Raw genomic sequence first — 13,637 nt, 5'->3', positions numbered from 1 at the left:
ATACTCCCAACAAAGGGAGGCTCCAGTGTGAAATTGCTGAGCTGGGATTTGTCAGGAAATTCTGTTCTATTCAAGCTTAATTGGGTCTCTGCATTTCTTTCTCATTACAGCTGTAAAATTAAAACAGTATAACTAGAAAGATGGTATTATTGCAGATATTACGGTTGTGAATGTTCACTGTTTCTTCATGTATACATGTGGGATCTGCATAGAAATGTCAAACTGCTAACTAGTGCCGTTCATATTTTCTGGTATCCACTATTTTTATTTTATTGTATGCATTTATTTAAGGGGAACAGACCTACAGGATGGCTAAACAGGGAGAGGCTGGTTGGTACTATCTTGGGCCCTGCCTGGCCTGCTCTCCCAGACAGAAATGAGTGTTTGTATTTTGTCTGCATCAGTTGGAGAGTTGGGCTGATTGCATTGTGTGGTATTGTTTGGTTGCTGGCTGAGTGGTTACAGCTGGGATGTGGGTGTGGTCCAGAGCCTGCCTAAGGACAGGCTTAACAGTAGGCAACCCTTTTGGGTCATGATTTTGGTAAGATGCAAGGGTGCCCTCCCTGTCAGCGAGGATGCAGAATTGTAGCCTAGGTACTGTGGACATCAGGCCTGTGATTCTTACCCAGGGTGAGAGCCTGGGAGGGTGGAGGTTTGGATTGGTAAGCATTTCTTCTGAGTAAGGGACACTGAGAGGAGTGGTGGCATTAAAATCTTCCGCCTAACAGTGTGGGATGTGCCTACTACTGGGCCTTAGTTTATTATCTGTAGCCCAAATTTCTCAGTTGTATTTGGCAATGCCAGATAACAGTGCTTGAATAGGTCTGTGTGGGCAGGTAGCAGGGACTTATAAAGATTTTGTTCTAATATTGACCATTCTAATTACAAATGGGATCTGGGACATAGCTGGCAGGGGAAGGGATCTCTGGCATGGTTGGAGAACCCCAGGGCGGTAATTCTGGGTAAATTAAGTATCCATGCAGAGGCTGAAAACTGGGTTGCGTATACAGTTATGCCTACCTTGTGGCAGGGTGAACTGTGAAGCAGGCTCATTTTGCAGTTTGCGTTGCATCCTCTAGTAGCTGGCCAGCAAAGTTGTTTTGGAAGGTCCAAAGCATGAGTAGGCAAACTAATGCCCGGGGGCTGGATCTGGCCCAATCGCCGCCTAAATCCAGCCCGCGGATGGTCTGGGAATCAGCGTGTTTTTACATGGGTAGAATGTGTGCTTTTATTTAAAATGTATCTCTGGCTTATTTGTGGGGCATAGGAATTTGTTCATTTCTCCCCCCAAAATATAGTCTGGCCCCCCACAAGGTCGGAGGGACAGTGGACCAGCCCCCTGCTGAAAAAGTTTGCTGACCTCTGGTCCAGAGGTTACTGAATCTGACTGTGTGAGAAGGGCCTCCATTATGACCAGGTGTTTACACACTTTGAGGCTAAAGTTGCTCGACTTCAGAATGATCTACAGTCTGCAGTTGTTGCAATTACAGAGGAAGTACCCAATGTCTGAGGGGATGGTTTCAGCTTATACAGTCATCTGATGTGGGCAAGGTGGCAGTGGCTATATGCCCCAACCGTGTACCCTCTTCACCTCATACCCCTTGGCTTATTAATCTTTGAATTCTCTACCCACTCCAAACTCTTCAGCATTGCAGATCAGGGATTAGGATTGCTTTTCCAATAAAAGCAAGAAATAAAACCTCCAGTTTGTAAAGAGTTGATACTTTTTTCCCTGTACTTCTCAGCCATAGAACATTTCATAGTGAAGGAAAACCCACTCTTCGTTATATTGCTTCCTCTGAAATTCTATTGAGGACATTGCTTCTCTTATCTAATGTGTATTAAACAATAATTGGAATGGTATCTTTTCCTCTTCCTCTTATTGCACGTATTTACAGATAGTTGAAGAAACATTAGGATTTCCCTGTTATTGAATGCTTATTTTGCTGTTGCAGTATATCTTTCCCACTCTGCACTTAAAAATAGTTATTCATAAGTGTAAACATAAGTGTAAACAGATAAAGGTATCTCCAACCCTGGAGACGGTTATGATTATAAAAGTCAGTTTTTAGTTTATGTAATCAGCCATGATAGTTGGCTGGAGAGTGAAGGCTCATTTTGTGAACTGCTATCACTGCAATCTAAGAGGGTGGTTTTTTTTGGTTAAAGTCTTTGTTCATGGCAGAAGAAGAAAATCCATAGCAATAAATCACTGAATACCAGGTGTTCTGTTGGTAGGGGAAATGATTTTCTCCACTTGATCAAAGAGATCAGCTTTATATTGCAGGAAAGGCCTTTCTTGAGTACAAACAAGGGCATAAGTTGCATTAGAGCTACTGCTGGTCCCGGTTCAAGGTATTAGTACTACGTTCACACGCCATTTAGGGTTTGTCCTTAAGCTTGCATCTGCCAAGATCAACCATCTCAGACCCTTTGGTTGGCAGGGGAGGCTTTATTGGTGGTGTCACTGCTGGGTGTTGTCCAGCAAGTGTTGACCCATGACTAGGCCGCCTTGATAGTGCTTCCAAGGTGAGGTGCACTGAGAAGCCAGAGGGTGGTATCAGTGTGCAAGTGTAAAGTGGGATTGAGTTGAGTGGTGGGGAGTGGAATGTTGTATCCTGGAAGACAGCATGGTGGGTTGGCTGGAGCACTGAACAAAACCATTCCACATGGCAAGATTTTTTCCAGGTATCACTTAACGGAAATAACAAAGGAACGTTCCCTCCCCCCCAGACATGGATTTTGTAAAAAGTGTTATTGGATTCCTAACTGGGTTACCCCCAGATGTCTGATGTACCTCTAAATTAATTTGATGAATAAAGCTGCAGGTTTTGATTGTTAAAAAAGTGATCACTTGACAAAAAAAGCACACTGTATCAATTAAAGGGAAGTCTGGTACTGTGATGTACTAGTGTTCATTTCCTTAAACAATTTTCTAAACTGGTTATCTGATTGCCATAACTTTATCAGTTATTAGGTTTTAGAAGAGCACATTTATTGTGTAGGGATTTAGAGTACGCTTATCTTTCCTTTTATAAAGCTGGGAATGAAAAATTATCTTTATATGGAAAGGTTGTTCCAAAGGGTGGGGGTGTATTAAAAGAAGGTAAAATTGACAGTTGTTCTGTTCTTACAGCAAGCTAAATATAGCTAATTTTTGGCTTTCATTCAAGTTACTTAAGGTTGAGTAACTTGTTTGATTAATATTTCAAGATGGTCCTATAATGGCTGGGTCAGTGTGCATTTAGTGGGTGATTTTTATTATGAGTATTAAGGGACAAATGTCTCCATGCATTAGAAGTCACAAAATGCGCAATCAACTGTAGAGGTCTTCTGCAAAATTCATATTTGAACATTCTTGCATCTTACACAGTTGCAATTAATTTCACTGAAGATCCCAATAGAAGGGAGAAATTGCTCTCACTGCGTGTAGGAACTTGGCATGCAGAATTCCCTGTAGATGTCCGGGATTCAGTAATTTTGCTTCCCCTTCTATTGCCATGGTGAAACAGGAGTCAAGCTTTGGAGAACAAGATAAATCTAATGCCTCCTCTGAGCCTGAAGCTGAAGAGGAGAAGGAACGAAACTTTCTGCCCCCACAGTCCAACAGGTTGGCTGAAATGTGGGATTTGTTGTTTTTTGTAGAGCCATGACAAACCTCTGACCTCCAACTGGAAGCTAGAAAAGGAAGGTGGAGATTTGTACACCTGCCAGATACTCCAAGTTCACAATGTCAATTGAGTGTAAAAGCAAGCTGCTTTGCTTTGCATCCAGCGGACATTGGGTTGAAGGAAGAAGCAGAATTATGTAGCTTTGCCTGTGCTCACAACAGACACTCAGGGTGCATGTTACTCACAAAGGCAGCTCCTGAGCTACATCGGGAAGGTGAAACTGTCTAGGTTCACTCCATACCCAGTGGTTACTCCAGATTGTAAGTGCCTACTGTGTGTAAAGTCAGAGCAGGCTCTGGCCTTCTCTAGCTGCTGTTGGGGGGCAGGGACTTGTTTTCTGCCCTCTTTCCTCCAAGATTTAGTCTTCATTCTGGAGAAAAGAGTAGGAAATTTTCTCCTTAACTTGTGCTTCTTTTCAGACACTAACTACAAGGTCAGGGACAAGACCATGTAACTTGGTGATGAGAATTTGTTTGCTTGGCTCTGCAGCTGTTTTTGCATAGTGATGTGGTAAGGATAAATATTGTGTGTGTGTGTGTGTGTGTGTGTGTGTGTAGTCTGATTAGATGTACTAGTTATGAGTTTTTGTATGCAAGAGGTAAGTTATCTGAGAGATGTTTTCTCTTTGATTAACTACCCATGTCTTCTACTGGACAGACCAATGAAAGACTCTAGTTTCCCATTTTACTGTATTTAAGGATTAATGGGACATGGTGTCATGCTTTGTCAATGGACAATTTTTCATATTAACATTTTCAAAGAAGAGAAAGTGTCCTGTGCTGTGGCTCTTTACCATTTTAAACAGGAATGTCCTTCAAAGTCTTTTCCTGTGATGCTTATAAATCAAAGTGAGAGAAATGGTACATACTGAATTTAAAATTAATGCATTTTTAATATGCAAGTAGGCTTAACTTTTCTCTGCCTTAAGCCCATCAAGATCAAACTCAAGCAGGCGTTCACATCCACAATTGAAACTCACCAACCTTTTTCTTTAAGTTAACATTGGTCCAAACTCTCCCCACTGCTTTTGTCAATAGATCTTTTAAAGGCAGGCATTAAAGTGGAGTTTGCATTAGTCTTTTTCTCCCAACAGCTTCAGGCCCAAGGGCTTCTTTTAATAGGCATTAGTAAGGGACCAGAATTGAGTAGACGTTTGTGAAGGAGACTTGAAGTTTGGAACAGAATTGTCCTTTATAGTTTTTCCATGGGGGGAAAATCTTCTTATGAGAATAAAGGCTTTAGACTAATCTCCTTCCATCTGGAAAATGGAGAAGCCAGAGGTTGTTGGCACCAGGTCACATCCCTTATGTAAACTGTCAAATTCTTTTCATATTAATGGCGTATTAGCTTAAACCCAATGAAGGTGGTTTTCATTTATCAGTCTTATTTTGTGTTTCTTGCAAAATTGGATGATACTGACTGATGATATGTGTTTCGCGGTCCAGTTTGCAAAACAATTTCTCTTGTTTTATAAATTTGTTGACTAGAAGTCACATTATCTTGGAGGTTTTTCCCCCCTTCTCCCCCCCAACTGACTATTATAGCTAATTAACTTGAAAGGAAGCTTTAGACTGCTATTCCATGCAATGAAATGGTCTGTGACATATGTAATCTTGGCACTGCAAAGTCCTGGAAGTATGCCAGCATTAAAATATGGGAGATGTGAGGAAATTAGGCGACATAGAACCTTAAGCAATCCAATTGATTTAGTAGCATTCCACTCCACACACCCCCTTGCTAATTTTGTCTTGCTAGAAGTTTGGTTGGGGAAGTAGGGAGTCAACATTTTCTTGTAACTGACCATATAAAGAGATAGTAATTGTTGATGCCTTGAGTTAGACCTTTTGATAGATAATGTAAGGTTCAGATAGTACAAGGTATACTAAAGCTTACTTGGTCTTGTTCAAATGCGTGTTCTGCAACAACATTTAATGGTGATAGTGGTCAAATGTGCATGGAATACTTTGTAAGCATAGGGCACAGTTGAACCTCTTTGGCTCCCTTTTTGCTCTCTTTCATTATTCATTCTTTAGTGAGAATAAACAATTGAGACTGCTGGCATTTTCAGCTTACATACTGCTCAGTAATCACTAGAAGCCGGTATAGCATAAGCCTGTCTTTTTGCAGTCTTCTCCCCTTGCTCAGGAAACTGTAGCAAGAATCCTAAGGCCAGAAGTTTGTTAGTTTTTGCCCACTCACTTCTTCTCTGCTCGTTCCAAGGTTGGATGTAAACCAGTATAGTTTTAGGGAGGTTTGTACAGCTTAAGCTTCACTGGTTTGTTTTGCCTCACTGTGACTAACAGGCGGAGAGTTTGCTCAGGAAACTATGGGATGGTTTATCAGTCAATGAGAAGGAAGAATGAATGGTCCCGAAAGATGATCAAAGCTCCTGCCATCAGGTTAAGCGACACATATTTTTACACTGGGTTTTTGTCATCTTAGGGGCATTGCTGACTGGAACATATTAGCGGCAGTTTTCCTTAAGTAAGCGTTTCCAATTGATGATGGTGGGAATGTGCTTTCAAACAATCTCGCTGCTTGTGTTACACCAGATTTTCTGTTAGAGCCATGAGATACTACGGCAGTGGTGATGAAAAGGGGAAAATGTAGTTGTGGGGCAGAAAGATGTTGTTATGCAGTATCAATGCAAGTTTGAAACAGTAGGTTGCTCTCAAATTCTTTGGCAGCTGATGGCTAACCTATGTAAATATGGATGTGAACTGGACTTAAAGTTGCCCTTGTCTTAATACCCCCTCCCAAGCAATGATAGACACTGTACCATTTGAACTTTTATTCTCCGATCCTAAACAAGTGTTCTTAGAAGGCAGTCCCTCTGATTTCAGTAGGTTTTAGTTTTGAGTATGTGTCCTTAGGATTTCACTTCTAGCATTTCATAGAATTATAGAATTGGCAAGGATCCCGAGGGTAATCTAGTCCAGAGTTCTGGAGGTGGAAAGTGTAAAAAAAGTACAGAGTTCTGTACATTGGAAAGCTCTGAGATCTCTGTGATGAGTGCTTTTTAAAAAAATAAAAATAAAATAGGAAATCCAGTTTCCTGCCTACTCAACGTCAGTGCCAGAATACATTTTGCTGATTTTTATTAGACATTTTGTACTTAAGAAGAAAATTCATCTATATTAGCTATAAGCAATACCGGAGTCAGGTGCTGTGTATATTACAGAGAAACTGTGTTTCAAACTTGCTTACATCCCTTTATATTTTTTTAAAACTTAGGTTTCAGGCTAAGAATACAAAATCCTATGTGAGAAGCAGCTCTCTCACTGTGAATCTGGTTCCATTTCTCCACAGCCCTTGTGACTTAAACACACACAAAAATAGTTGGGTCAAAACTTGAGTCCCCTTTGTGCTTTGTTGGAAATCTCTAAATCTGTACTGTTGGATGAATGTTTTTGTCATTGTGGTTTTCTATTACCCCATGGGTTAGATACTGCACTTGTGTCAGAAATTCAGTTTACTCTTGTGCATGTGGTGAGTGCGGATATTTTGTTTCATATGCATGTTGTAGAAAGCCCCATTTTTTTGTTGGCAAGAGTGGTTTCCATAGCATTCAGCAAAATACAGTAGATCCGTCTGTTTCTGTCACATATGATGATGTGAATGCTGAGTGCACAGGATTGACGGGATACCTGGGAGTTTGGGCTTGGGTGAAGCAGCTTTTGATGAAGATTTGATGCAAACAACGATTTGTGACCTGGTAGCTTTGATTCGGCTCGGGCTGTATCAGATGCTTGTGGAGCCAGAAACAAAGTGAGGAAGTTCAGAGTGGAAGCCAGCAGGGGGTGCCATTGCTAGTTAAAGCCAGGTATTGTATGAATATAATACCATGAAAGAACAAGAAACCTCTTACAGTCAATTTGTACTCCGTCTACCCTTTTTTTGTTAGATCAAACAGCTGCCGGTGAAACATTTTCAGTTACGCTTTCCATCTCCAAAAGAAGCAGGTACAGCCCTGTTGTTTAATAATCTGTGGCTGTGCAGCAATCGGTGGAGAATGCAGCCCAAATGTGGCAACGCCAGTCAGTCATCTCTCTTTAAAATCCTGTTCAGTGCAGTTCTCTTTGTGACAGCCTCTCCCACAGAGGTTTCCCTTCTAGATGTTCCAGAGATGGGCAGAAAAGGAAAAAAAAAATATTCTTCAGGGATCCAGAACAAGTTACCAGATGGGAGTATATCCGTTACATTATGTAGCTGCAAAAGAATGTCAGATCTTTCATCCCTTGGGAATAAGGTAAACCTCTTACACTGTACGGGAGGAATGCTCCGAGTCCTCTCTCTATGCTTGAGCTCCACACTATCTCCCTGTGGATGTGAGGTTACGAAAGGTGTTAGCAATTTGATCAGGAAAGTTCCACTGAATGATTACTCAGGCTTATTTTTGTAGCCTGGGGGATACTGTCTGGTTTATACGCTATTTGTTTAGGTAGCAGATAACTTGACCATTTTTTTTTTTTAACCATCAAAATGAACAAAGCCTTCTTTCATTCCATTTCTCGGAGACTATGCACTCTTCTTCTTCTTCTTCTTCTTCTTTCTTCCTTTTGGTAAATGATGTGGGTGTGGGAGGAAATGTTTTACTCTACCAAGACAGCAAGTTATCAGCACAGTGAAAAGTTCACTGGTTATGTGATCAGAGCTTGAAATCACAGTGAGGATTATCAGCAAGAGCCTTGGCTTGAAAGCTTGACCCAGTGAGTTCCAGTGCTCTTTGCCCCTTTGCTGGATTAAGACCAAAGTGAAGGTTGCAGAATTTCACACTCTTGCAGATGTAAACAGAAGCAACTCTGCAGGCTGTAGGTTTTTTTTTTAATGGAACTTCATGCAGAACTCAACTTGCCATTACATGGCAGCAGCGTTTGGTAAGAGCTGCTGCTGCTTTCTTAATTTCTCCTCCTTGGGTGATTACAGAGGTCCAAGAAGGAAATTTGTGGAGAGCTGCATACAGAAAGAGAAGAGAATTTATTGAATTATTCCTCACACACATCTGTGGAACACTTACACAGACTTTTAATTGTAGACATATGGTTTGTCAATAGCTTGCTGTTGAAAAAAAATAGTTTGCCACTGTTTATTATGTTTGGATTAATATGTTTATTACACATACTTTTGTGAATTCTGTTACTTTTGCAATAGACACAAAACAGAGCCTAGCCTCAAAAGAGTTCCTCATTTTCCTACTCCTGTTGAATTAAATTATTGCATTTGTACTATTTTAATACTGCTTTTAATGTACTGATAAAATGCATAAATTTGGAAAGCCTAATTATTTTAATATTGCCTTGAGTCAAGGAAAAAGGAAGCTGTCTTAATACCAGATCAGGCCAGTGGCTCAACTTTCTCAGTACTGTTGATGCTGATCGGCAAGAGACTTTTCTAGTCATACCTGGAGAAAGCAGGGTTAAACCTGGGATCTTTTTGCATGCCACTATTTTCATTTCCCTATTTGAGCACAGACAAGGGATGACTTTTAATGGATCAGAAACAAGTAAATGTTTCCTTGTAATACAGCCAACAAAAGAAACCACAAGCCCTGATTTCTATGCAACACTAAACCTTGGGGCTTGGTTTTGTTTCTTCTGCATGCTAGTGGGGAAGAGCAAAGTGTGCAAGTTGGCCCATTCAAATTATACTACTAACTTGCTTACTGTGACAGCCATAGTGAATTTCCAGCCTTTTAAGGAAGTGAAAAGCATACAGCATCTCTGTAAACTGAGAGGTCACCTTATTGCAAGAAGTACGTTTTGCAGCCCTGTTTTGTGTCCATTTTAAACACCACAGTTTAGCAGCCTTATGACATACAGTGGTACCTCGGGCTACAGACGCGTCAGGTTACAGACTCCACTGACCCAGAAGTAGTACCTCGGGTTAAGAACTTTGCTTCAGGATGAGAACAGAAATCATGCGGCGGCAGCACGGCGCGGCGGTAGCAGCAGTGGGAGGCCCCATTAGCTAAAGTGGTGCCTCAGGTTAAGAACAGTTTCAGGTTAAGAATGGACCTCCAGAACAAATTAAGTTCTTAACCTGATGTACCACTGTATTCAGCCCAACGTTCAGATCAATATATTTCAAAATAAAATTTAATTGTAAAAGCCATTGATCATGCTGAAAATATAAAAACTTTAACAGTTGAGAACAATTTGTAATTTTTTTTTATAAAAATGACTAAATCTGTAAATTTAATAAAATAACCCATTTCCGTACCATTCATCTGCCTTAAAAAAACAATAATACTAATGCAGTTTTGCTACTGCAGCAGCAGCAAAAATAGATAACTTTGGTATTACAGACCATCAGCAAGTAAATACTCTTTCTGTTGGTAGAATTCTAGAATCTATTGTTTTACAGTTTGGGCTAAGTGCTTTATTCTAATGCTTTTGTATATAACAGCTCTGGGGAACCTGTGGCTGTCCAGGTGTTAAAATAAAATCCCCATTATTCCTGAGCACTGGCTTTGCTGCCTGGAGCTGATGAGAGTTGAAGTTTAACAGGATATTGAGAGCCACAGATCACCTATCCCTAGTATATAGGATACCTGTTTAAAGAGCACTTTGTTCAGGGCCCCACTTGTGCAGATTCAAAACCTACAGGATGTGTAACATTTTAGCTAGGGCAGTAACTGAAATAAAAAATGTTGGATAGAAGATTAGGGATAATCTTGGACTTTCTGTGATCTTGGTTTATTGGGGGCAAACAAGTTCATTACATAACTGCTCACAACTGTTTATTCATAGCCACAGATTATATATACTGACACATAATAATTCAGTTAATATTTTTAATGCATATATAACAATAATTAAAGCAAGGAAGGAGGTAGGAACCATAATAAGTAATATTATTTTTAACAGCTTTCCCCCCTTTAATATTGCTTTGCCAATAGTCTGCTTGGCTTATTGTAAGTAATGCAAGTCATTATATAGTGGTACCTCTGGTTACGTATTTAATTCATTCCGGAGGTCTGTTCTTAACCTGAAACTATTCTTAACCTGAAGCACCACTTTAGCTTATGGGGCCTCCTGCTGCTGCTGCACTGCCGCCGCATGATTTCTGTTCTCATCCTGAAGCAAAGTTCCTAAACCGAGGTACTATTTATGGGTTAGCGGAGTCTGTAACCTGAAGCATATGTACCCTGAAGCGTATGTAACCTGAGGTAGCACTGTATATTCTTCGGTGATATTTTTAGGGGAAATTTAAAAAAATAACAAACCAGCTCACATCAAAGTGACTTACTCTGCATATTGCAAGAGTGGGGAAGCAGATTGCCTGACCTCCGTTAGGGTGGCATGGCATTGCCTCACACAGTTCAGTCGATGAAAGTTGGTAGATCACAGTGAATCCAAATAACTTGGGCCATTGTTGCCTCTGGGATCTTCCCATGACATGTTCCGCAACAGCATCCTAGGCCTATGAAAGACTTTCAGAAGACAATTGGTAAGGGTTATGCTTATTTGACTAGGCCTGGCCAATTTAATAAGCAAGCCTTGCCCATTTTGTGTGCTGTGAACATGACATTCTGAGCTCTTCAGTGGAGTAAAAGTTTTCTCTGTACATCCACATTTAAGGTTTGATGGTTCTGCTGTATGTTTTTAAAATAGTTCCATATGTTAATGCAGCTAGTTATCTATGTGTTTTAGTAATAATGAATGATTAAGAAATAAAGTAGGTGCCTCTTTTTAGTAAAAGCGTTAAAAAAGGTCCCTCTTTTTTATTTCCTGTGTTTCCTGATTTTTCCCATAAGCTAGAAATCGCTCTGAAAAACCCCTGTTCTCCTTTAGATCTAAATGTCTCTAGCATAAATTGCTTGTAGATGGAGTTGAAACCAGTCTATTTCCATTGTCTGAATAGAAATAGGCACATGAATGCCACAAATTAATCAAATCCACAGCAAGAATAGAAAGCTCGCACCCACTAACACGTCTCTGAAAGCAGCTTTGAATTTGAAGGAAAGAACCTATCAAACGTACTTGAAAAATGGTGAGTTTATGAAGGCAAGTGAATTGAACGGCTTGACTGGACCGGTATGCCACCATGTGTCTGGGAATGGAAGGATAGCTGTGTGGGTAGAAGACAAACAGTCTGTGAGATTTTCTCCTGAATGATCTCATTTAATTGATTGATTTCTACTAAGGTCATAAATGAGCTCCTTGCTGAGTCAGGGTTGGAGGTCAAAGTGTCGTGCCAGCTGCCTAGCCAGCCAGAAAACAATAGCAGCTTCCTTCTGTATATAAAAAAGAAGCATTCCAGTGCAATGTTTTATTAGACTTCAGCGTAACCTTTCTTTTTACATGCCTCGGGATTCTCTTCAATAGAAATTATACAGTGTCACTTATAATTAAGCTCTCCCTATCCATTTGCACATGAGAGTTTCTAAAAATTGTCTGTGAATATTTCACAGCAATCACTTCCAGCATTTCGTTCCCTCTTTATCTTTTGCTAGTGCATCACTCCTCATTTATTCTTGGAGCTCTGAAAGAAACAAGATGTGTAATAGCCAAAGCACAAGCAAGGAAGACATAGCATTCCTCTTTGCTGCATTGTTTTGCTTGAAGCGTTGATGGTGGTTAACATACACGAACTATTTCAAACTTTCAGCCCAGCTCATGGCTTTGGTAGATTTGAGCATGCAGTTTGCGTATGAAGCAAAAGCAGGATATATAATCAAGTAAGACAGGACATATGTGAAATTTCTGCCTCTCAATGGCCCAAATGACTATTTTTAAATGGATGGACAAGCCTGTTTACTTGGAGGCTATAATAAATGAAATTTGAGATCAGATTTTGGGGGAGAGGAAATGGAAGTTCAATTTAGGATACAATCCCATTCTTTACAGTGAAGAAAAGCCTTGTGTGATGCCCTGGTCATCTGAGGTGAGGTTGAGGGCTACGAGATCAGCTTTGGTGGTGGGACCACAGTTCTAGAACGCTCTTTCCAATGTGGTTTGTCTGACGCCTACTTTATTGTGCTTTTGGTGCCAATGAAAACATTTTTATTTTCCAGAGCTTTTTAAATGCAATGTTAATGTTGCTTTTCTTATTTTGTGGCATTTTTTTTTTGGTATTATGTATTATGTTGTTTTTGTGAACTGTCCTGGAAGTATGATATAAAAGTATTTAGAATAAATTAATAGATCGCATCCTGCTTACTGACCTGTTACAATTATATCCTATGCAGACTTTGCAACTATGTCTTGGGGCTGCTGATACACTGCTATTGGCCTCAAAATCTGCTGGAACAGCTTTGCCTTCTAACCTCAAGCTCCAAGTCATGTCAAAGGTCATATTGCAACAAACCCAAGAGGGTAAACCACAAAGCAAGGAGTGTACAGTTTCTCAAAGACGTGACCTTCTTCTGTTTGGGCTCCTGGAGACTCTGATATAATGATGGAGCTTAACAGCTTGTAAAAGCACAAACAGCTTGGGGTTAGCTATGTTAAACAAATGGCTGGCTCACATTACTTTGTCCCGATCATATTTATAACTTGATATCCAAGAGAGAACTGGGGTGGAGAGTGTTGGGGAAGGGTTCATGAACATATAAGAGCTTCTGCAGGAACAGTTAGAAGATCATTACTCTTGAAATGTTTAGAATAAAGTCTAGTTATTGTGACTGAACAGATTCATAGGGGTATAGAAAACTAATGTGTCAGAATAAAAAAGCAACTCCAAATGGACCTACTGATCCCCTGAAAATTGTTAACTTTCTTAATTCAACCCTTAATAGAAGCTTACATGGTGTTAAAAGCACATACCTCAACTTACTAGCTTTTTGTATGCAGAAAGCAATTTAGATTTTTTAAAAATCCCCCTTATCCTAGATCTTTTCATTTTGTATCCACAGGTTCCACATATGGGGAGGGTTAATTTATTAGCTTGTCACCTGCTACCAGAACCCTAATAACTATCTTCTGACGTGTCTATAGATTAGTCAGTGTTCCTAAATAGGACCAG

The 13,637-nt window shown here is 40.1% G+C and overlaps 1 protein-coding gene across 3 annotated transcripts in view; it reads left to right on the top strand.

Annotated features, from left to right (window-relative positions):
* Positions 1–13,637, top strand: part of EFNA5 (ephrin A5) — a 214,210-nt gene that overhangs the window by 68,555 nt on the left and 132,018 nt on the right. The window contains exon 1 of one of the 3 annotated variants that reach the window (XM_053409085.1): positions 7,838–7,920. The exons of the other annotated variants lie outside the window; for them this stretch is intronic. Coding sequence (XP_053265060.1) covers positions 7,853–7,920 — 68 coding nt within the window. The 5' untranslated portion in view covers positions 7,838–7,852. Of the gene's footprint in view, positions 1–7,837; positions 7,921–13,637 lie in introns of those variants that run through there. 3 annotated transcript variants of the gene reach the window in all.

The sequence above is a fragment of the Podarcis raffonei genome, chromosome 11 (assembly GCF_027172205.1).
Source record: "Podarcis raffonei isolate rPodRaf1 chromosome 11, rPodRaf1.pri, whole genome shotgun sequence".
NCBI classification, from domain to species: domain Eukaryota; kingdom Metazoa; phylum Chordata; class Lepidosauria; order Squamata; family Lacertidae; genus Podarcis; species Podarcis raffonei.
The sequence above is the reverse complement of the archived record's forward strand: the minus strand, read 5'-3'. Positions and strand labels throughout refer to the sequence as shown.